The 24,934-nt window shown below is 37.7% G+C and overlaps 2 protein-coding genes across 4 annotated transcripts; one reads left to right on the forward strand and one right to left on the reverse strand.

Moving 5' to 3' along the window:
• Positions 1-2,247: 2,247 nt before the first annotated feature.
• Positions 2,248-16,359, reverse strand: prrt4a (proline rich transmembrane protein 4a). Its single transcript, XM_026287165.1, has 5 exons — positions 16,114-16,359; positions 10,592-11,009; positions 8,453-9,234; positions 7,043-7,186; positions 2,248-4,192 (listed from the first exon to the last, which is right to left on the reverse strand). The coding sequence occupies exons 3-5, from the start codon at positions 9,150-9,152 to the stop codon at positions 2,274-2,276; spliced, it is 2,763 nt and encodes a 920-aa protein (XP_026142950.1). The 5' UTR covers positions 9,153-9,234; positions 10,592-11,009; positions 16,114-16,359; the 3' UTR covers positions 2,248-2,273.
• LOC113118193 (transmembrane protein 53-like) lies at positions 14,806-24,630 on the forward strand. Of its 3 annotated transcripts, none has more exons than XM_026287172.1 (4): positions 14,806-14,894; positions 21,249-21,355; positions 21,458-21,919; positions 23,377-24,630. In XM_026287172.1, exons 1-4 carry the CDS (start codon positions 14,815-14,817, stop codon positions 23,736-23,738), a joined length of 1,011 nt encoding a protein of 336 aa, XP_026142957.1. In that variant the 5' UTR covers positions 14,806-14,814; the 3' UTR covers positions 23,739-24,630. The 3 variants fall into 3 exon arrangements, with proteins under 3 accessions (XP_026142957.1, XP_026142959.1, XP_026142958.1); XM_026287174.1 differs by having other exon boundaries at positions 14,821-14,894; positions 21,229-21,355; positions 21,453-21,919; XM_026287173.1 differs by lacking the exons at positions 14,806-14,894; positions 21,249-21,355 and having other exon boundaries at positions 21,442-21,919.
• The last annotated feature ends 304 nt before the right edge of the window (positions 24,631-24,934 follow it).

Raw genomic sequence — 24,934 nt, forward strand, 5'->3', positions numbered from 1 at the left:
ATGTTTCTCCAGACTGTCTTGCTGGTTCATTGTAAATCATATTGTCTGTTATTACAATAGTTACAATATTTTTGTGACCATCGTGGTATATGACGAATTCATGTGCATACCACATTGCCATTAGAGTGTTATGAGTTCAGTTTTAATGTAATCTAAGAAAGGCATTTGTTTTCTTTATTTTTCCACTAGGGCGGGTTTGCAGACAGCTTGTGTCATGATGCTTTTCAAATTATCATTAGAGTGATGTTATTCTGTGGACCAGATTATGAGTATCAGCCTTAAAATCCGGTATTCTGTACTGTTACTCGCCTTGCACTAGTCAATAATTTACACTGACATTAGAGGCGGTCATTTCTTAGTTTATTTAACAGTTTCACACACTTGTATCATTTAACTTAGAAGCATTTACATATATCGAACATTTTACAGTATAAAAAAGGACAGTCTGAGTTGAAAGACAGTCAAAAGCATTTGCTGTAAAAGTGATACTTTCAACTTTGGGCACCATTTGGTAGTTTGCAAAGACTTGTGTTGTCATTCTGAATGTAATACAGTTTATAGAATAAAGAATGAGTTTTATAAATTGTGTTTCTTATTTTGTTCATGTATTATCAGTTCAGATCTACTTTGCTTAAATATTTTAGATGTTAATATACGCTTTTATAAACACAGTAGCATAATGAGCAATGCAATTCAGAGCATCAAATTGTCATGTAGAAGCTTGGAAGTTATTGGAGCATTTGCTATTTACAGAGAAAAAATGCACATCTCAAAAAAAAAAAAAAAAATGTAGCAAGAGTGAGACAATCTTAAAGTTTTTTTGCGATGAGCTCCTGCTGTCAGTCATGCGGATGTGCACTAATAAAGATGACAAATGCACATGCTGTCAAAACTTCACAGTTTTACACTTCTATGGCCAACAGAGGGCAGTATTTGTGTAGCGAAATGGCTGTGAGGGATTATGGGTACAGGATAGAATAGATCTTTATCAAGCACTAAATGTAATGAAATAAACGTTCAGAAAAACAGTAGTACTAAAATGCCAAGTGTTCCACACATACAACAGCTAATTAGCATGGTTTTCATCTTCATGCAGCCTTTTGCTAATTAAGTCTTTTCCCCTAAGTATATGCTCCAACAGATCACCCAGGTATCATTACAGAACAAAATATTTCCCAAGTGACAGCGCTGCCACAAATGAGTGGATTAACACTCTGATAGTGATGCAATAAAATGTAAAATGGTTCTAGAGAATGTGTCTCTCTATAATGTACGTCATGTGTGTTTAGGTGATCTGTGCTGTAAGAGCAAAACCAAAAGACATTTCATCATAAAAACATGTTCATAAGTGCTAGGTTTTTTGCTAGCAATACAAGCAATACAAAAGCCTCCTGTACAGCAGTTTATTTTTTAAAGTCTTTTGATCAAACCAAGCATTTTCAACAAGACTGGTCCAATATGACAAGTGGATTTCAAAGGATTTCTCTGCGTCACTCAGAGGTTGTAGGTTGCCATTTTGTCCATGTCATGTCTGCTTCTAAAATAAAACATTTCTTACCATTCAATCAGAATTCATTAACAGCAAATTCCTCTCTGTGTGTATGTCAAGAAAAGTTCTGTAAATTGGAGTTGTTACGTTTGAAATTACTTAAAGGCGTTATAGGTCAGGGCTGAGCAACTTTGGTCCTTGAGGGACCACTGTCCTGCAGAGATCAGCTCCAACCCTAATCAAACGCACCTACCTGTAACTTTTTTAGTGATCTTGAAGACATTGATTAGCTTGTTCAGGTTCAGGACAGTGGCCCTTCACGACCAAAGCTGCCTAGCCCTGTGTTAGGTTAAACCAGGGGTATCCAATCTGGACGGTCGCCTTCCAGTAGAGTCTAGGTCTAGCCCTAATTAAACACCTGAACTAGCTGTTTAAGGTCTTCAGGATCACTTGAAACTTCCAAGCAGGTATGTCAGATGTAAGCTGTGCCAGAAGTTGGACCTTGAAAGAGCACACCCAGACACCCAAGAGTTAAATATTGAACTGGAAAATATTAAGGTTAATACTGCAGGAAAGTACGACACATGCAATACTTTAGTGGTACTCTTACAACCTTTATCAAACTCTAACAGCAACTTTCCAGTAATCTGGAAGACTTTAATTAGCTTGTTCAGGTGTGTTTGATTTGGGTTGGAGTTAAACTTTACAGGAAGGTGGACCTCGAGGGTGGGTCAGTGATGAAAACCCCTACAACATAATCTCTAGGTGAATAAAGATTCTCCCCCTATAGGTCAATCGTATCACTACTTATACTAAGTGCATCTATCTGCCGGCAGACATTGATGAATTCAGCTTGAACGGCAAGCTCATCAACATGAGAAGTTGTCTCCACGTCCACGCTCCCTCTGGAGGAAGTAGAGCCTAAGGTTGTGTAGCGTCTGTGGAGTTGCTGCCCGGACTGAGAGCCCCTATGTAAGCTGCTCTGGGACTGTTGCGTTGAGTTTAACCCACTGCAATGGACCGAGACGTGAGCTGGTCTCCCAGATATAGTGCTCCATTGCCTGGGTCGGCTGGGGACTGTAGTGGGGTCCACGTCCCCACAGGAGGCAGTACGGTATAGGCTGGGTTCGGTGGAGTTTCCCCGACAGGGTTGTCCATCCGGGGGTCCACGTGTGCTGAGAGAGAGCCTTGAAGAGCCAAAAAGGCTATGCTGGAACAAAGCCTCACTGTTTAAGGCCTCATCAATGCTTCGTCTCAGGTCGATTGGCGAAGGGGGCCGCAGATCTGCCGTGGAGTCAACATCAAAGCTTGCAAAGGAGGATACATGGGATACTTTACTCTTCTTTGTGGTTTGGGAGAGTTGTGTGCAAGACTCATGCTGAGGGCTGCTGGGATAGTGGAGGTCCAAGCCATCGGATTCACTGTGCGGAAGCTCCACCAAGGTGTAGAGTGGCATGCTTTCACTTTCGCTTTCCCGCCGTGCTATTCCCTCACACAACCCCAGCTTCTCTGCAGGCCGCAGTGACCAGCCACACCGACTCGAGAGGATGGTGGGTTTGGCCATCATTGTTCCTTCTGTGGGTGGCTTTTTGAAGAGCCAACTACATCCTCCTGGTTTGGAAAGGGGCACTCCGCAACAGAGAAGGGGGTGAGTGATTACAAGAGCGAGGGTGAGACATACCCCTGTTTCACAGACTCTGCAGCTGAGCTGGAAGCCCCACCACGGCCAGGGCGTCAGGCCAACAATGGCTCCACCGGTCAGCCCTGCTGCATTGAGCATAGCATAAAGTCGTAGACTGCCACATGCTAGCAGAAACAGGGCAGAGAATACCCCTGTCCTGGCTGCCCTTTCCCACATCCGTGCTTCTGTGAATTGACACCTGCTTGCATGGCACGATGGCCGCTCGGGAGAGCTTTCACTTAGCCGGTAAATGTGCTTGACATCGGCACGAGCACAGCAGTAAAGAAGCAGGTATGTGAATGACAAGAGAGAGGACATCAATACGAATGCTGCAGGTGGTAATAGAGGCACAACTTGCAGGGTGGGAAAGAGTTGCAGTATTGCCATAGATGCCATTACTATAGCTATATGCAGCAGCACTAGGGCAGCCAACAAGCAGGTGCTGCGCTGCAGGGTGTTTTGGGAAAGTAGCTGGGTACAAGAGCGAGCGGTGAGCAGTAGAAGGAGCAGACCAAATGATGCCGTAATACAGGGATAGGCAGATTCATGTAGTAGTCGTGCCCAGGTTATGGGTAGGCGCTCTTTTTGGCCATATGGATCATAGAGGAGCCACAGAGCTCTGCTGGAACCTGTTAGTAGTTGGAGAAGGTGGAGGAGGCTGAAGTGGGCACAGCCAGAGGGCCAGCGCAATGGCAAACACATCAGGCTGAGCACAGACAGCACAGCCACAAGTGAGAACACACAGCCAAGTCCATATACCTGCAACTCCCATGCAAGGCCCCATGTAGCCATTGCAGCATTCCAATCAGTCAGTAGAGGGACCAGTAGAGGTGGGGTGACGGCTTCAAAGGGTGGGGTTATTATACCAGGGGGTGTGGTTTCATACAGAGGAGGTGGAGTGGACAGAGTGTTGTTAGTTGAAGCATGATTCCTTGAGTAGTCAGGCGACTGACAGATTTCAGTGCCAACCAAGCTGCAGTCCAGAAGTGTGGAAGATTTGCGCAAGTCATCACCTGAAGATGCTGAAATACAATATATAGCTTAATTTAAGATGCATTGTTATATACATACACTATCAGAGGTACAAATGCTATCACTAGGCACGATACCTTAGAAACACCAAGGTAAACCTTTGTACCTAAAGGGTGTGCACTGGTACTTAAAAAGTACATATTTAGAACCTGAAGTGTACATATTACTACCTACAATGCAGATTATTGTAAAGTAAAAAATAAGTATTGAACACCACCATTTTTCTCAGTAAATATATTTCTAAAATTGCTGTTGACATGAAACCTTCACCAGATGTCGGTTACAACCTAAGTAATCCATATATACAAAGAAAACAGTACAAATAAGTAAAAACAAAAAACAAAAAAACAAAAATGAAGTTCTGTGCTATAAAATTAAATTATTGAAAGTATTGAACACACGTACTGAAATTCATTTAATACTTCGTACAGAAACCTTTGTTGGTAATGAAAGCTACAAGAAATCTTCTTTATGGAGAAACATTTGCTCACATGTATCAAGCAGTAAAAATGCCCCTCTCCGTGCCCTAAGTGGGTTGCTTGTGGAGGAGAATCCAGAACAAGGACTGGTGGGAGGTTGTCCTGCTCCACTTCGCAGTAGCCGAGTGAAAGGAGAGTTTTATAATAACAGGACACGCATTTATACAACAATTTATTCAAAAGGAAGAGCTGCTTGTTCCATGCATCATATGTCATTACGCTATTTCTGCGTCATTGCACATGCACAGTACTTCGAGTCGAGTGAGTCGAGCTCAATCGGATCAATTAAGGTGTTTACATGAAGGCTTTTCCGTCTAATTGAGCCGTCTGTCCGATTACAAATGGATTATTTGGTAGCCATTGTCTCGCTGGAATGTCCACCCTTGTTTCATCTTCATTATCCTGGTGTCACATGTTGGTTTCTGTTTAGTTCCTGTCTGTCCTCATTTTGGTTAATTCCTTGTTTTCATCAGTTAATTTTCATTCTTTAGTTTCTTTATTCTTTATTCTATGCTCCTTAGTTGCCTACACTTTATAAGCCTTCAGTTTCTTTTTTCTAAAACCACGAACACCTGACAGAATCCAAGACCAAACTACAGAAGACTGTGATGGCTGGGGACGAGTGGTGTTGGAGAAGGCAGCTGGTACTGGTCTGTAGGGGAGTCAAGCCCGCCAAGCATTCATGTGGCAAGCCCTACGGACATTAATGTGGCAAGCCCACAGGACGTTCAGCACCACCGCCCTTAACTCCGCCCTTTTTTCCATTCATCCATCCTTCAATTATTTGAATTATGCCGGTGCTACACCATGATGTTTTGGGGTGATGTGCAATGCCATTTGACCTCCAAACATGGTGTGTATTATGGCATCCAAAGAGTAAATTGTTTTTCTCATCTGACCAGACTATATTTTCGCAGTATTTCACAGTCTTGTCTAAATGTTGTGCAGTGTGGTTGGCATGACAATTTCCAATGACAAGGGGCAGGATGCCTTTTTGCACCTCCCTTTCTTTATGTGTTCAATACTTTTTTTTCCTGTGTGATTCTACTTTATTACACAGAAATTCATTTCTGAACTTATTTGTTTTGCTTTCTTTGTACATTAAGTATGGATTACTTGAATTGTTACCGACATCTGGTGAAAGTTTTGTCAACAGCACCTTTAGAAATATATTTACTGAGAAAAATGGCACTGGTCAATACTTTATTATTATTTATTTTTTTACCAGCTGTATAAGTATGCATGAAATATAACATTAATATTGTTTTTTTTTTTTAAGTTTAAAATGTAAAGTTTACAACATTGATCATACCAGTAACAAGAAACCACAGCACAAACATTATTTTTCAATTATTTATATTATTAATTTCATATTTAGTTAAGATTTTTATTACACTTGTTTGACTTAGCATGTTTTATTTATTTATTTTACAAAAAAATACAAAACTAACTGTTAGTTATAAAATGCTCTTTTTCAAATGGTGTAAGATATTGTAATGCAGCTTCTAAGTAGATTTAGTCTGTTTATGCACTCATGAGGTTATATTCACAAAACACTAAGCTAATATTCTCCACAAGCAGTTTATTAAGTCTTTTATGCATATGATGAAGTTACACTTGATGCAATGCAAGAGGTATTTAAGTCACTGAGAAAACACATAACAAACCACATACTGATGTTTCACAGAGCAATCCTGTATCTAGAAGTATACAAATGATGTAAAACAAGAGTTAAGATAGCTGTGCATCAGTATGTACTGTATGTATGTATATTCCAGTATGTAAGCCATGTCATGAATCTCATCAGCCATAAATATATAAAAACAATGACTGTTAATAAGCTTTAGAGAGATGTGGAACTAGGCTTTTGTAAATGGGTCGCACTTCAGCTCTGACACACATTCACGTACGGCACAGTTAAGAGGCATTGACCCTGTTGCCGTTCTCATGAGTGTGACTATTTAAAACTAGTAACTGACACACTTTCATGACATTACATCACTTAAATACCTGTGCGTGGAAGTGAGGAGGTGGGGCTCTATGTTTTAAGCTTGTGTTTCTAAATACAGCCTAATTTTTTCCAATACCCATGCTCTAATTGTGGATTAAATAGCACTTCATTGCTTATTGGAGGGTTGATTGATTAATATACATTATAAGTAAGTGTTACTAGTTGAGTTACGATCCAGAATATACTGGTGCTGAATCTCTGAGTCAGCATTAGCCTTTAGCATGTGTTAATTAAGGTCAGAGAATCTGTCTTGAGTTTAGAAGCGTTGTGAAGAACTGGAAAGCTCCTGGTCTCTGCTCACCTACAGTATAAGTCCATAGAGGTCATTCTGATAATAAATGCTTCAGTACCTGCTTCAGGATAGCTTTCAGTGACCTCGATCACAGTGGTGGTCGATTGGCCATTTTGTTCCTTTTTCACTTGGTCAACACCCTTGCGCTCCTCTTTTTCAGGGTCAGGATTTGTCATATTGATAGTCGGCTCTGTTAGACTAACTGAGAGAGAGAGAAAATAGGATTGTAAACATGTTGTCCAGCAAGCAGAACTTCGAGCTAATGCTAGCTCAAAGTGAAAACATGTCATTTGATTTAAACCTGTTTTTGTTCTTGTTTTATACCCATAATCCTCAGCCAAACTTTAATTCCAAAAGATTCATACAAAAGAAGCTGTAAATTGCATTAAGTTTCACAATGAGTCGCTGGAGGGCTTGTATCCCACTCACATCTGCAGTGATGAACGGCTTGTTTGCTGCTGGAATACTGATGTTTTCACTGCAGCTTGAGAAACCGCAAGTAAGCTAAGAGCACAATGAGGATGCACTATACTGACGCAGGCATTAAGTGGAAGCTATTATGCCAAAACAGCTTTACCAAATAGATGCAGTAAAAGTGCAATGATACCAATATCACTATATTACAAAATTCTGATGTGTACATTTACACGTTTTATTTAGTTTAAAATGTCATTATCGGTGTTTCAAATGTCATAGTATTAAGTAGATTTTCCTATTGTATTAAAAATTGTACTGCAAAATATTGACAATAAGTTATTTTCTACTGAGTTGCCCTTGGGGTCTGCATGCAAAAAAACATACAATGTGGCCTATACATCTAACACAAATGACTCAAATCATAGCCAAAAGCCAAATCATAAGTGTATAAGAAACATACAGTGCAACCAGAGTAATCAGATTCACAAATAAATCTTCTGAGCCGAATCTATTTTTTTTTTGTTGGATGAATCAAAAACATACAGTGCAAACAGAGTAATCAGATTCCCAAACTATTCTGAGACAATTTTTTTATGAATCAAAAGCATACAGTGTCATAAGTAGTTAGATTCATGAGCTAAATATTTTTAGTGAATCAAAAAATATTGCAATTGGAGTCTGATTCACGTACAGGTGACTCTTATGAGCCAATTCTTTTTAGTGAATCAAACACATACAGCACGACCAGAGTCAGATTCACTGGTTTGAATCAGTCTCACAAATCCTTCACTGAACAGAATCCATCAGAATGCTTACAACAAATTATTTACTATGATTATTGTGATTGTTTTGATGACTATTTTCAGTGATCTCTGTATTAAACTGAGATATCAGCTTTATCAGTTAAGCATGGTTATTCTCAGTCATGATCCAACATGGAAAATCATTTGATTTAATTTAATATTTTTTTTTTGCAAAGTTTTGCATGTATTTCGTACACAGATATACATTCATACACTATCATGTTCAGAGTTGGCTCTAATTTGATTACCTGTGGGAGCATCTGTCAATTGCTTTGTTTCCTCGTATGGCTGCAGACTGTCTGTCAGCACTCTTGGCAAAGTGGGACCATCTAAAGTTCCTCTGGCATATGGTGTCTGAATAGCACCCGAGGACTTCCACAGTGTCTGGTAGGTGCTAAATCTAGTTTCAGCAGGAGTCTGAGGTGTATATGTCTCTGTATTCCAAGGAAAAGGTGTCTTGGATTTGGTACTCCAGGTCTGAGAAGAAAAAGGCTGTAGTGTTGCCAGTGGAGATGATTTAAAAGATTTTTCCATATTGCCTTGCTTACTAAAATTTGGCCAATCAGATACCTCTGTTTGAGGTCCCTCTTCATCGTTCTGGATATCTGAAGGAGGTTTAATCTTAGCATAAGTCAAAGTTTTGATCCATGGTGTTCTTGAGGCTGGAAGTCTTGACAAACCATGACCATCCATTGTGACAGAGGGGTTTTGATCAACTGAAAGATCCACCTTAAGATCTCTGCTTGTCCCATCTGAATGTAATACATCGCTTGGACTTGTTATGTCCATTTCTGTTGATCGAGATGTCCATGGTGTGCTGGTAGCTGACTCTGGGTCTGCGCTAGCCCAAATGTGGGCTCTTTCATTTCTATTTAAAGATACAGCACACAGACTTGCACACAGTGAGAAACTGAAGACCAGCAGTAGAGCTTCACTGTGAGGGGTCATGCTGACACTCCTCTCAAGATGATGTTCCTCCTCACAATATCACCAAGTTGTCTTCATTTGACTCTCACATTCTGCTCTGTTTCTGGGGGTTGACACAGATAAGATAAGAACAGCTAGGTAGCTTGGTAACTGAATTTCAAATACACATGCACCAATATTAATTTTATTATTTTGATGTTAAACAGCATAAATAAATAAATTACATTCAAAATTATAAATTAGTATAAATCTATACTTTTGAAAAATAAAATACAAATTATGTCTATACTTCAATTAATAATAAAATTACAAACTAAATAATTAAAATTATATATATATATATATATATATATATATATATATATATATATATATATATATATATATATATATATATAAATTTATATTTAATTCGAAAATATATTTATATATTTGTTATAAATCTATAATTTATCTAATCTATACTTAATCTAATAAAAAATATCAAATTATTATAAATCTATACCTTTCAAAATAATTAAAATGTATGAATTAATGTAAATCTATACTTCATGTAAAAATATAATATTTATAAATTATAAATCTGTGTTATTTGCAAAATAAAATAAAATATAATACAATATAACATAAAAGGGTTCATTGTTTACAATAATCGTTTGGTATCACTAAGTTGTTGGTGGTGATATGTTAATATGTAAAAAATATATTACAAATATTTAATATTTTCAAAACTGAAATTAGGGATGCATAATATAATACTTATCAGCTAGTATCTGTTATTTTATTTAATGTATATAACTGATAAAGTACTGATATATCAGGAATCTCTAATATGTAACTTTACATGAAACTGGACATAGTGGTTGCACTAAAGGATGAGTGTTGAGTGGCATATTACATCCAGAGCTCTGAATTTACACACCATCAGTTGTATTCGATCCCCTCAAGTCATGTGACCCAATTCAGAAAAAAAATGTACCTCACAGAACAGGACAGCCACCAAACACACATAGAAATACTTCACAGTGCATACTTTTACACAGACAAATGCTACATATTTTGCTTAATTAACATGGATCAGTCCTTATTAATAACAACATTGCAGATATATTAAGACTGTAACAGTTCCATTAGACTTAGATTTATGTCGAATGATCTGACAGCTGCTGCAGTGCAAGCTCTGCTTCTTAACTCACAAGAACATTTTCTTTTCTCGCCTTTTTGCATTTCTCAAGACTCTTTCCTCTCATTTCTGCCTCCCCAAGTGGATGCAGCATTTATCATTTATATTTCAGCAATAGAGAGGGGGATGCTGGTCTACATTACCAACCAGGGCAGCACTGTTTCATGCATCTCCTCTTCAGCATCCAGTGACACATTTTCACACAGAAGCAACTGAACTCACATACACATACATGCACAGACACAAAGTTTGATTGGACCAGAAGAGATGTGCTCACCCCGGGACGCATGGATGAAGAGTCTAAAACAGGAGTAATCCTTCTGCCTCCCGTCCTGCAGCAGACAGGACTTGATTCTGTCTGTGCCTGCATGCGCAAGCGTGTGTGTTTTAGTGCTCTCTCTCTCTATCTCTCTCCCTCTCTCACTCTCTCTGTAACACACACACATACCCATCTGTGCTTTTCATAGGGACACACACACATGCTGAGGGACACACCCCCTTTTAGTATCCTATCTCCATTCTCTCTCTCTCTCTCTCTCTCTCTCTCTTTCTCTTCAGGTGTCTGATCCCTCTCTTCTGATTTGGTTAAGCTGTGCCTCTTGTTTCCAGAGCTGGATTAGCCATGTTAGGTGTTTGACTTCCTTTCTCTTATATCATTGAGTATCAGAGGCATGACATATACTGCAGTGATGCTCCTAAAAAAAAGAAAGAAAAGTGCATTACAGTGCATTCAAAGATCTAAATAAAAGAGGATGAGCCTCTCATCCAAATTTCGTTTAGCAAATCAATATACAATATTGAACGTCATTTTCTGAATCCCTCAGAGAGAGTCAGAGATCAATATGCAGTAATAACTCACAGCTCTAAAGACCAAAAGAGTAACTGCTGCTGTTTTACCTTACGTGGATTGAAATAAAGCATTTTAAAGATAAAATTAAAAAAAATATATAAATGGCCATAAATCTATACTTCTTTGCAAAATAATAAAATAGAATTGAATAAGTTGAAATAAAATAAAATGAAATATATAATATATATATATATATATATATATATATATATACACACACACACACATTATATACACACACACTAAATATATATATATATATATATATATATATATATATATATATATATATATAATACAATTCCTCAGGCAGACAGATTTATGCATTTTATTAGCTGATCCCATTGGCATGTGGATCTATGTGGGTAAATGAGTGAGTGGCACTAGCTAGGCAAACACTCTACTTCCATATTCAGAGCATATAAACACTCAATACATATTTAGAGCCATTCCCCATCAGTGAATCCAGGATGGATAGTCCGCTGGGATGCACCAGTGTGTGTGGTCAGACAGAATGAGCAGGATGTAGATCAATCCTTATTAAAACACACCCCGAGAGAACACAAACTGGGGCAGACCCATAAAAAGCTTATTGTGAGAGGACTAGTTAGGGCTCAGAGAATATTACCAGATTATAATATTTGGTAAAACAGTTAAAGTAATCACTGTATGCCACTTTCATCAGAGAAGTTTAAACTGCATGATTAATACATTTATCCAATGTTTAAATTGGCTTTCACAGATTGACATGCATTTTGAATGCTTTGCAAATTGCATTCTCTTATAGTGTGTGTACAGGAAGGCACCAAATGAGCTGGAACTAAAGGGGGGTTTGGTTGGAACAATGACCCAGATGAGCTGATCAAACATATGACATCAGCGTGGTCCGCAGCCAGATCCCCCCAGGCTAGGGCTGCTTTTACGGCCCCACCAATCATCTGCATCACTGCTGCTGAGAAGGGGGCTTGTTGGGTCGGACACAGCAATGCTGACTTCTGCAAACAGCAATACTTCACAGCACACATTATGCATAAAACAGTTCATATTCATTGCTATGAAGCAGAAAGAATGACTGGACTAAACCTGTCATTTTAAAGGAGAAACAGGTTTTTAATGTGAACAGATTGAAGTCAGTACAAGATTAAATAAAGACCATATACCAATAAATAATTATTAGTTAATTATATTTGCACATAAAGTAAGCTTTGACCATTATTTACTTTTCATATATATAATAAAAAGGAAATGCAAACACAAGTCAGAAGTTTGGAATATGTAAGGTGTAGTACTGTTCATTTTGTTTTCTTTAAAGAAATTAATATTTCATTTATATATATATATATATATACATGTTGTTTTTTACTGTATATTTTTTCCATCAAATAATCCTAAAATCTAGAAAAATACCTAAATTAACACAAACACACACACACACACACACACACACACACACACACACACACATATATATATATATATATATATATATATATATATACATATATATACAGTATATGCAGAGCGGGCCAAGCCACTAAGCGACCCTTGCAATTGCAAAGGGCCCCATGGCCAGCAGAGGGCCCCCTTGAGTCACTGCTATATAGTGGGTGAAAAAAATCATACAACAAAAGTAACATAAAATAAATAAATAAAAAGAAATGGGCCTACAGGGCTCTTTATCAGGCATCATGATAAGCACAGTTGTTTTTTATTTAGTTCTTTATTTAGACAAGAAACGAAAATATATTTCTGGCCATGAAAAACGACAAAAGTAAAGGCTGGAAGAAGAGAAGAAGCAAGAAGATAAAGGTATGTAAAACTGTAGGCTTAATTTTCCGATACCTGTATAGATAATCTGCAGTCTAAAAGTCTTATATTGGGATGCAAACACTTACAGTGCGCTTTTTGGCACCTCCCGCTTTTTTTTCCTCATTTTGGGTGACTTGGATCTGAGAGGGTCCGTCTGATTATAATTTCACGAATTCATCTGAAGCCATTCCATAGCTTAATGTGAGGGACAGAAGACTATTTACATCATTAAATTTAAGTTTACGGAAACTCCTTTTTCCTCGTCAATCATTCTCCATTCAGTAAGGTTATTCAAACAGCGCGCGCGCGCCTCGTGCATGGTAAAACTCTCTTCAATATATGATATATTCACATTATAATGCTTGATCTGTAGATAAAAGGCTGTGGATTTGCATAAGATGACTTTATTTTGTGTATTTGTATTTTATGTTTGTTGCTGTTTTTAAACGACTCGCTAGTGATAGTGTAGTAATAGATCACGGACACATCACAAGGACTATGAAAAGGCATCAAACACACACTAAACTGGAATTTAAAACTGTGAAGAAACAAATGATCAATAAACTGTTGGACAGATATACATTAGGATTTGTGCGCTCGACATTTCTTCGCTTTGTGCCGTGAACTTTTAAATGCGCACTTGAGCAGCGCAGCGCTGCACACTGTGACTCCATGTTAAAGAAAATAGTCCGCCCCGCGTCCATAGCAACGCTCTGTTTATGGCAATGGTGTGTTCTACTTCGCAGCGGTCTGTTATTAAGAAATAACAAACCGCATTCTACATTGGGATTCAACCAAGCCATGTAATAAATGCTAATAACATAATACACAGTATTCAGTTCTATTTGCTCTATTTCATTTAAATTCTATATAAAGGCTGTTGTTTGTGCCTCTTAAACTCTGGTGTCAATTAAAAATGTTTATTTTATGGTCAGTGAAAAACACTTTAAGTTCATCAGTGTGTGTTCGTTGCACTGCACTACCATTCAGCTCAGTGGTATCATAATTTTCCTGTTAGACATCAAACATGGAACTCAACTCAAGAACTCAAGGTCTTTTCTTGTCATTCTGTATATGTTGCCACATAAGAACGAAATACTTACTCAGGGCCAGCAGCGTAAAAAAGATAATTAACATACAGCATACATAGAATAATTAAAACATAATTTAATAGACTAAAAAATTAAAAAATAACATAGTAGATATAATATGTACAGTATAGTTACAAGGTAGTCATTAATTTCTGTAGGCCTTACTTGAAACGGTCAAAGGGGCCTCCAACCAATTTTTGCTTAGGGCCCCCAAAGGTCTAGGGCCGGCTCTGAGTATATGTGTCTTTTGTAGTGATGACTTTTACGTGATGTCGTGACGCAAAAATAACTGTTGAGTTGGTTTGAGTCGGTTCACTATAAAAGACTGTTCGCATGAACAGGTTCAGGGAAATGAATCAGAGTTCTATAATAATTTCAACCAGGTGTAACCCTTCACAGCTGGATTGAATGTGCTTGCTTAGAAAAGCGTGATTCATCTTCGCCACCTGCCGGTGATAAAGGGCACTTATGCACAGGGTCCTGAGACTTCCCCTATGGTTTTCACTAATATCACACTATTTAGAACATTATTACTTACTCCACAAACAGTAAGGTGCACTAGTTTTTAGGCTATATGTAACTTAAAAAAAAAAAAAAAAAAAAAAAATGATTTAAGATAAAATACATACATATATATATATATATATATATATATATATATATATATATATATATATATATATATATATATATATATATATATTTATTTTTATTTTTATTTTTTTTTTGCTTTCACGCGCCTACTGCAAAATGTCACGCGCAGCAGAGCTGCTCGTGCACGTCAGCTTCTGCTTCAGCTCGCGACTCGCAAGTCCTCCTGTTACCAGCAGGTAATAACTCACTCATTTCCATGTTTTTGGCGTATTTTTTAAAAAGCCGTATTGTCCGTTTACACCTAGACTGACCAGCAGAGATCTGTGACAGTTTATATAAGTCAAAATAACGTTTATAATACGTTTCGTTTTATAAATTAGTTTGGCGTTGCTAATGTAACAGCTGACGTTAGTCATGTCAACAAGAAACGTTAATCTCTCCTAAACTACGAAAAGGCTGCTAAATGTAATAACTGATTGTATCAGGATAAATGGGGTTTTTTTCACGCTAATCATTCAGACAGCAGTGGATGATCAGTCTTGATGATCGAGGTTTATTTTGAGACTGGGATTTGTTTTGGATCAAAACATGAGGGGATCATCGACTTTCATAGTTCACATAGACTGAATTCATGCGTGTAATAAACAGTAGAAAAAAAGGCAAGATCTAACGTTACTGATCTTTGGACCATAAACATGACGAGACTTTGTGACCTTCTGCCTAATTCCAGTTTCTTAATAATATTCGAGGATGTGTTAAGAATGACAAAGGTAGCCTATATATGATACATAATATAATGCACTTTGAAAATACTTATTTTTAACATTTTTTACTCAACCAGTTTGTTCAATAGACCCATGAACTTGACATATGGGACAATACAGATGAATGAACCATTTGAACTCTCAGCCCAGTTCTTGTGATATTTTCTTGGTTTTATGCCATATATTTCAGCCCATATGCTTTTGCTGTTTCTCCTTCTTTTCAAAGAGTGCATTAAATGTGACAGGGTAATGATACTAAAACTAAGGCTCTATCGAAATACAAAGTTTGAATATTTTTACTGCAGTCATTTTTGATAAGATAAGTTAAAGGAACAGGTTGTAGGACCTGCCACTAGAGGGCGCACTACCAAAACAATAACAATCGCGTGGTTTGAGGATGCTAAGAAGGAGAATGGAATGATGGGATTTGTTGTCTTCTACCTAACCGCTGAAGGCCATCAATCAGACGATATGAAAACGATTACCACTTGTTCAACAAATATATACACTCGTGTACATTCAAACACAATAATTGGGCATACATAGCAAACGCGGGTTTAACAATTTGCACGAGTAGATTACATACAAAGTCGATGCAAAGACGTGATCAGACTATGGATCAGACGCGTCCTCGTGTGGATCTAGAGACGTTTGGCATGTATGTCCCATAATGCGAATCAAAACAACTCACCTGTCGAGTAAAACACAAGCGAGATCGGCATCTCTTTCTAGTTGAAGTTTGTCACGAGGATCTCTCCATCTAGAAAATGCAACATCGATATTGATCCTCGCTCTTTCTCCTCTCTTGTCCCAAACTCTTCTTGGTTCATTTGGTTGGCTCGTACGCTTACGTTTACGGGAGCTGTCCTTGTCGACAGAACCAGCGGCAGACGGTAAACAGTAATTATGTACCATAAATAAGTAACACAATCCACCATAAAACGTGCAAGAAGAAGTAAATAAGGAACTGCTTTAAGCAAGCTAGTGGTTTGCTGGACACTAGACTCTACTTCCGCATTTGTCCTGGACATTGTTGTCATGTGGTTTCTACATCAGAAAAGGCGGTAACAAAGGGTAATTAACATCATTGACAGGCGACTGCACTGCCCCGTGTCACTGTTTAGAATGGGTAATTTTTTCATGATTTACAATTAGTTTAAAACATTACAGATATTGTTAGTAATCAGCTGGAGGAAATATATAACACTAGCCTAGTGGTTTTTGGATATTTTACTGCAAATATCTTACAAATTGTACCTTTAAGTTCAAAATTTGGTGAAAAATTATATCACTTATTATGATATCGAAAATAACAGAATCGTGATTGTATAGACATAATGCTGTAGATACTGTCATGTTAATGAAGCATCACACAGAATAGAAAGCATCAGTAAGTGAAGTAGGTGGATTTGGCCTTGTGAGAGCATGTGTGAGGTTTGTAAGTGTGTGTTATACTCTCACTTGTGCTGAAAAGTCATGTCAGCTTGGCAGTGGTTTGAGAATCATGCCACTAATGTTCTGACCCTTGTCAAAATCCATGCATGTGTTTGTTCTTTGACCTTTGATCACACATTCCTCTGTATTTGTCAATCCTGCTTTTGGAGGCCCCCCAGTGTTACATATTTTAGACTTCCTCCATTACATAAGATATTTTAGATAAAAGTGGGACAGACATACCAGTTGTCTTTGATGAGGTTTATTTTCTTGCAAGAAAAGGCCAGCAGTCAGACAGTCACTCAGGGCGGCTGCAGAGTGTGACAGTGAAGGGAGGGCATCCTATCTCTTATAGTCTCATCTCTCAGAATGTTATCTCTCTTGGCCAATGGTGGTATTTTCAACTACATTTTTAAACTTGCTTATCATATTCTGTCGTTGGGTGTCACGTACCAACACCCTTTTACCATTCCATTCCAGATTAGAATAAGGATTGTGTGTGCTTTTTTACTTTCACACTTATCTTAAAGATCAATAGCTATTCTTTGTTCTGTTAAATCAGCAAAGCAGCATGTGACTCTTAAGCAATACAGAAATTGCAAACATAACATATTAATAAAATGTATTCCACAGGAAAATGTGAACTCTTGGAAAAAGAAAAATAACATCAATTTAGATCATGTGTAAGGCCACTTTGTGAGTTTTATGACAGTTAGTTTCTGTCAGATTTGATAAAACTATGTGGCAAACTTACTTTGCTGTTTAGAGTACTGAAGTATCTGCCCCATTGATTTCCACTCAGGCAGGACAGCCTCTGGACTTCTTGATAAAGTGACTTTCAAATGGTCTTAAATCAGGGCGTAAAAGTTACTGTAAGGGGTAGGGGTGTCACGATTCTCTAAATCCTCGATTCGATTGCATTTTCGATTCTAAGCTCACGGTTCGATTCGATTCTCGATTTTTACATTTATTCTTTTTAAAGCACAGATTGTCATTTTTCAAACTAGACTTTTATGCAATATAATATCTGACCTTTGTTTGCAATGTACCACACTACATTGTCAAATTTAAAACTTTTATTAACAACAATATAACAATAACTTATATCTTTAGTCAATTGAAAACTTAAAATAAACTGCCATCCAGTTTCTCTTTTGTAAGTGCAGTCTTCTTCACAAAAGATGACATTCAAGTTCACAACAAAACAAACAAAAACAATAAAAAATGACTAAACTAACCTTCAAATATTACGATGTATCTATTTAAAAGATTAAAGATAAAACACTTGTTAAACACTTCACTGTCATTCATTTAGATTTATATATATATACACGTGTGTGTGTGTGTGTGTGTGTGTGTGCATCATTACAGTCTGTAAAATATGTGTATCTTTATTACAAGACTGCAATCACTAGCAATCAGAAGAATTCCAGTTAATCAAGTATCTACAAAAGATCTACTCTATAAACAATGCATTAAATTACATTAAAGACAAAAATAAATTAAACAAGCAAAATAAATGATTACTCACATGTATCTGGTCCACTGATGAAGTCATGGGTCAAGTCAAGTGAATTATTAATCATTTTCTAACAGGCGTCGAATACTGACTTTAGGAAAAGGGGAATAACCAATGACACTTGAGATAACAACTAAAACAGCAAGCCCCGCCCCACGACTGACAAAAAATTGTTCCCGCAAGCAGAGGTGACTCACCTCAGGTTAGATGATAGAGCGCGAGGATGTGCGGAATGAGCATGCGTTCGCGAGGGCTTGTATTGCGCGCAGAGTACATGTCACGCGGGTTCTAGTATCGGGCCGGACGGAATTGTGGGTGGGGGGAGTGCATGTACAGTTCTCTCTCCACCTTCAATACCACGACTTAGGTGCCCTTGAGCAAGGCATCGAACTCCCAACTGCTCCTCGGGCGCCGCAGCATAAATGGCTGCCCACTGCTCCGGGTGTGTGCTCACAGTGTGTGTGTGTGTGTGTGTGTTCACTGCTCTGTGTGTGTGCATTTCGGATGGGTTAAATGCAGAGCACAAATTCTGAGTATGGGTCACCATACTTGGCTGAATGTCACTTCACAAGTAATAGGTTTAAGTTATCTGTAATGTTATATACAGGTGTTTCTCAATAAATTAGAATGTTGAAAGTTAATTTATTTCACATTTAACATAAACCCACCAATTCACGATCTCAACAAATTAGAATATGGTGACATGCTAATCAGCTAATCAACTCAAAACACCTGCAAATGTTTGCTGAGCCTTCAAAATGGTCTCTCAGTTTGGTTCACTAGGCTATACAATGTTGGGGGAGACTGCTGATCTGACAGTTGTCCAGAGGACAACAAGGAGGGTCAGCCACAAACAGTCATTGACAAAGAAGCTAGCAGTTCACAGAGTGCTGTATCCAAGCATGTTAACAGAAAGTTGACTGGAAGGAAAAAGTGTGGAAGAAATAAATGCACAACCAACTGAGAGAACCTCAACCTTATGAGGATTGTCAAGCAAAATCGATTCAAGAATTTGAGTGAACTTCACAAGGAATGGACTGAGGCTTGGGTCAAGCCATCAAGAGCCACCACACACAGACGTGTCAAGGAATTTGGCTACTCTTGAGGCATCTTACCTGGGCTAAGGAGAATAAGAACTGGACTGTTGTCCCATTGGTCCAAAGTCCTCTTTTCAGATGAGAACAAGTTTTCATTTGGAAAGCAAGGTCCTAGAGTCTGGAGGAAGGGTGGAGAAGCTCATAGCCCAAGTTACTTGAAGTCCATTGTCAATCTGTGAAGATTTGGGGTGCAATGTCATCTGCTGGTGTTGGTCCATTGTGTTTTTTTTTTTTTTTTTTAAACCAAAGTCACTGCACCAGTTTACCAAGAAATCTTGGAGCACTTCATGCTTCCTTCTGCTGACCATCTTTTTGAAGATGCTGATTTAAATATCCAGCAGGATTTGGCACCTGCCCACACTGCTAAAAGCTCAAAAAGTTCGTTAAATGACCATGGTGTTTGTGTGCTTGAGTGGACAGCAAGCTCACCAGACCTGAACCCCATAGAGAATCTATGGGCTATTATCAAGAGGAAAATGAGAAACACCAGATCAAACAATGCAGATGAGCTGAAGGCCACTGTCAAAGATCCCTGGGCTTCCAGATCACCTCAGCAGTGCCACAAACTGATCACCTCCATGCCACACTGAATTGATGCAGTAATAAAAGCAAAAGGAGCCCCTACCAAGTATTGAGTACATGTACAGTAAATGAACACACTTTCCAGAAGGCCAACAATTCACTAAATTTTTTATTGGTCTTATGAAGTATTCTAATTTGTTGAGAGTTTCTGTTAAATGTGATCTTAAATCATCACGGTTAAAAGAACCAAAGACTAAAACCAATTCAGTCTGTGTGCATTGAATTTATTTAATACACGAGTTTCATATTTTTAGTTGAATTACTGAATAAATGAACTTTTTCACAATATTCTAATTTGTTGAGAAGCACCTGTATATAATTGTATATGATATATGGTATTTATAAAATGTAAACATTATCAAATAATTTATGTCCAAAGGCATTAGTCTGTCATCAAATTTAATTCAGTCAGAAGGTTATCACTCCTCAGAGGCTTTGGTTATGTATAAGGCCATTTTACATGCAGTTTTACTAAACTTCATCAAGTTTAATGGTGCAACACAAAATATTTAGCATTTCATGAATTATAGATTGCTCTCTCCTAGGGGAGAAGGTTTCTTCACCATGGTCTATCAGACACGGTATGAACGCATCCGAAATGGGCAGTGTCTGAGAAGCAGGACTAAGAAGCACACTCTTTTTAATCGATTCAGACCTACCGTAACTAAAACAACTGAAAGAATTAAGGCAATACAGCATGCTGTTCATCCAGAAGATTAGATACTTCTTTAGAAGGCAGATTTCTATATTTCATTTGGCATTAAGAGGATTTCTTTGGCACCAACCATAGACCTTAAAATAATATGGACGACGCTTCTCCCATTCCTTCCATTATAGAAAATGAAGTCAAACATCTCAGTATGGCCACTGCCATCTTGAGTAAATTACGTCATTTGTAGCCAGAGTCTGCACAGTAGAGATTTGTTTGTAGCCAGAGTCTACGCAGTAATGTGATGAAGTGGATCCGCCGTATCAATCCAGGCAAACTCCCACAGACCCAATCAACCATAACGATACACCCCGTTTTTACAGCATCAGATTACTAGCTAAAATCAAACTTATCTCAAAAATGAACAACTGAACATAAATCAGCATGACAACGTCCCTAAATGACCAAAAACCATCTTTCAGCAAATTGTATTGTAATTGTTTATTTTTTGTGTTTTGACTCAAGTCCCTTTCGTTTACATGGAGAGGGCAGGTTTATGACCTGTACTGCAGCCAGCCAACAGAGGGCGCTCAAAAGAGCCTGCAGCTTCACTTTTCAGGACGTGTGAGGCAAACCCGGCACCGATCAACACGTGAGTAATTTGGAGTCAGCTATGCCTTTTATAACAATGAACTGTTGTGGTTTCCACTCTGTCCTTTCTTTAGCTTACCTGCTATCATGTTTTCCAGAGCAGCCACCATGATAGCTGTCACTACTCACAAGATCAGTAAACACATCACCTTCCTCACTAATGACGTCGCTGGGACTCCCACGGCTAGTGTTTCAGCTGCTCACCCTAAACCGATACTGCTGATGCTGCCATGGCTGGGCTCCAGGCCGCAGACCATTGACAAATACTGTGAGATTTACTTTCGCATGGGCTTTGATGTGCTCGTAGTGGAAAGTGAGGTGAGCCAGTTCTTGTGGCCCCGCTGGGGGTTGGAGTATGGTGGTCGTGTGCTGGAATTATTAGAGAGCGAGCGCTTCTCACAGCGCCCTCTACTGGTCCATGCTTTCTCCATAGGTGCATACACGTTTGGTCAGATGCTTGTTCATGTGGCCAAAGACACCCAGCGTTACCAAGGCCTGACAAACAGGATCAGGGGGCACATCTATGACAGCCTAGTCATGGGATCGCTGGAGCATATGGTCAACGGTATGTACAGAGATTGCAATTTAAAGTGTAATTATATACATTACGGTATGACTATATATATATCATATACCATTATTTTATACCACACCATGTTTCTCTCATGTGTAAATAACCAAATAGTGACACAAACACATATAAAATATACAAATAAAGCATATTTAATATTTACATTTACATTTAGCGGACGCTTTTATCCAAAGCATCTTATAATTGCTATATATATATCAGAGGTCGCACGTCTCTTGGAGCAACTGGGGTTAAGTGTCTTGTTCAGGGACACATTGGTGCCTCACAGTGGATTCGAACCCGGGTCTCTCACACTAAAGGCATGCGTCTTATCCACTGCGCCAACAGCACCCCAATTTTTATTGCAAAAACACCAACCCCACACCCCCCCCCCGCCCCCCCATTTTTTTAAATATATTTTACATTCATTTGTAACATTTTAAAAGTCCATTATGATTAACTAAATGCATCCTTGATAAAAACAAAAAAAATTATTAATTTCTTAAAATTTTAATTGAAATTAACAAACAAATACAGTTTGGCTGCTACAATATACTGTAATTCCTATTAAATACATCTTTAGATGTTATTAACACACATATCCTTTCCAATGTGCCACTTTTCCATTGTTTTTCTATGTAAACCAAGTATTAAGACATGTTTTTCTATTGTTTTTTCGCCATCCCACTGCTCTTGTCTCATGATTTTTGAAGCAAAAGCATGTTTTTTTTTGTGAACTGGCCCATCCTGTTTTATTAGTATACTGAACGTGTTGTTTCGTACCCCTCTATTTTTTGTAATTTAATATGGCTTTGTGTAGGAGTGTGGAGTGCGTGCTAATCATATAACAGATGCTTAACACGCACTGGAAAATTAAAGTTGGCACTACAGCCAAACAATGAGTCATATAGACCATATAAATCAATCAGCTTGTGCTAATAATTATGGTTACTTGATTACTCGTATGTAGTATCACAAACTTGAAACATTAAAAAAATTATCGAAACCCTTTGCCTCAATCTGGAGATTGCATTGTTTTTTTTAATTTGCAGTTGGTAAGATTGTTATTTTGAAAGTCTCTCACTCACAAGGGCTTCTTTTATTTGATTATAAATGGAGTGGAGTTTTATTACAATTTATAACTGTTTTCTATTTGAATAAATTTTGAAATGTAATTTATTCCTGTGATGGAAAGCTACATTTTCAGCAGTCATTATTCTAGTCTTCCTGATCCTTCAGAAATCATTGTAAATCAATCAGATTTGAATCAATCAGATTAGGGTAAATATTTATTTTAAATATAATTTAATTTTTTGTTGGTTTAAAACATCATATTTATCTTTGAACAGCAAACTACATAAGGCCTAAAAAAACCTTCAGATTTCAGAGAGAGAATTTCATCAACTCACTGAAATCTCTTAATTATTTTGGGTTTGTTGTCTGTTGTCCAGGCCTGGGTAAAACCCTACTGCCCCGGATGGAAGGTCTCGTGAAGTCGACTAGCATTATGTACTTCCGTGCCTTTAAACACCAGACGGTTGACTACTACGACACAGTTATCAGTGTTTTCTGGAACACTCCTGTGACGGCACCTGCTCTTTTCTTCTACTCTGAGAACGATGCACTGTGTGATTACAAGAGCTTGGAGAAGATGGTGGAGTTCTGGAGGAGCAGCGGCCAAACTGTCGAGAGCCGGAAGTGGAAGGAGTCTGTTCATGCAGGTCATCTGCGCACACACCCTCAGGATTATGTCTCCACGCTGGAGTACTTTGTGCAGTCTCTCAACATGGTGCCTCTGAAGGCAAAAATGTGAATTTTGAAGGCCGTCATCCGTCTCATTAAAGTGGCTGATTTTATTGTAATATTGACATTCTAATGTTATTTTGTACTTTGGGTCTTGCAAAATCTGACTGTTTCTCAAACTTCTTCAGTCTGTTGAAATATTTATGTGACTACATAAAACTCTTTTCAGCCAAAAATTCATACCCAGTTCAAAAGAAGAATCTAAGCTCCCTTTGAAGACTGTAGCATTGTTATGTTGGGGATGTGTAATATTGTACTTCATACTATCTGCTGATATGAGACCAGTTAGGTTTATTGCACTACAATGTGAAGCTCTTGTACTTAGTCCAACATCTGATCAGACTTCAAAAGGACTATCTTGACATACAAAACTGTGCATTATTATTTTATCATTTTTTGCTAAACTGTAAACTGACCTTTCATTAATAGTGATTTATAGTTTGTGACAACTTGACCTTAACATTTAACATCTATAGTATGTTATTTTGAATATACTGTGCTTTGATCATTTAGGTGTTACCTCAAAAGGAAACAATTATTTTTAAATCTACAAAAAATGCTTACTTTAAATTTGTCAATGACAAAATCTGAAGTAAATTACACTGTTTGAAAATCCTTGTAAAACTGTGCAGTGTTGTTTTTCTAGAAATGACACATGGGTGTTTTTTTTCAGGTACCTATGCAGACAATATGGAAAATACAAGTAAGGTGGGACACTTAGGTTTTTATGTTACATGTTTTTATAATTTTATTCTGTATAATTTAATAGAAATCTTTAGCTCATACCAATGTTTATGGCAAATTAGCGGTGTCCTGCTTTACAGTACATCAACGCAATAATAAAGGTTTTTACTTTTCTGTTGCTTCATCTTAAAAAAAGTTAAATAAATGATTCAGATTGATGTGTTTTGTCTGTTTAAAGTAGAAGTCTAGAAAAAGGGTTGTGCAAGATGAAACAATTTGGCAGAATTGTGTTTTTGAGTTTTCCTCTAGAGGGCGCTTGTTGATATGAGCACCACAATCAGGTGTAGATGCAGTAGTATTTTTAGTATTTTTGTAAAAACTCTTAGTATTAGATTATTATTATTATCATTTATTATATAGTGAAACGTTATTCATTTTAATGAAATGGTTTTAAAGATTATCATCTAGTAATCACAAATGAATGTGATTAGTCTCTCTCTACCAGCGCTGAGAAAAGTAACA

Source organism: Carassius auratus, chromosome 18, assembly GCF_003368295.1.
Source record: "Carassius auratus strain Wakin chromosome 18, ASM336829v1, whole genome shotgun sequence".
Taxonomy (NCBI): Eukaryota; Metazoa; Chordata; class Actinopteri; order Cypriniformes; family Cyprinidae; genus Carassius; species Carassius auratus.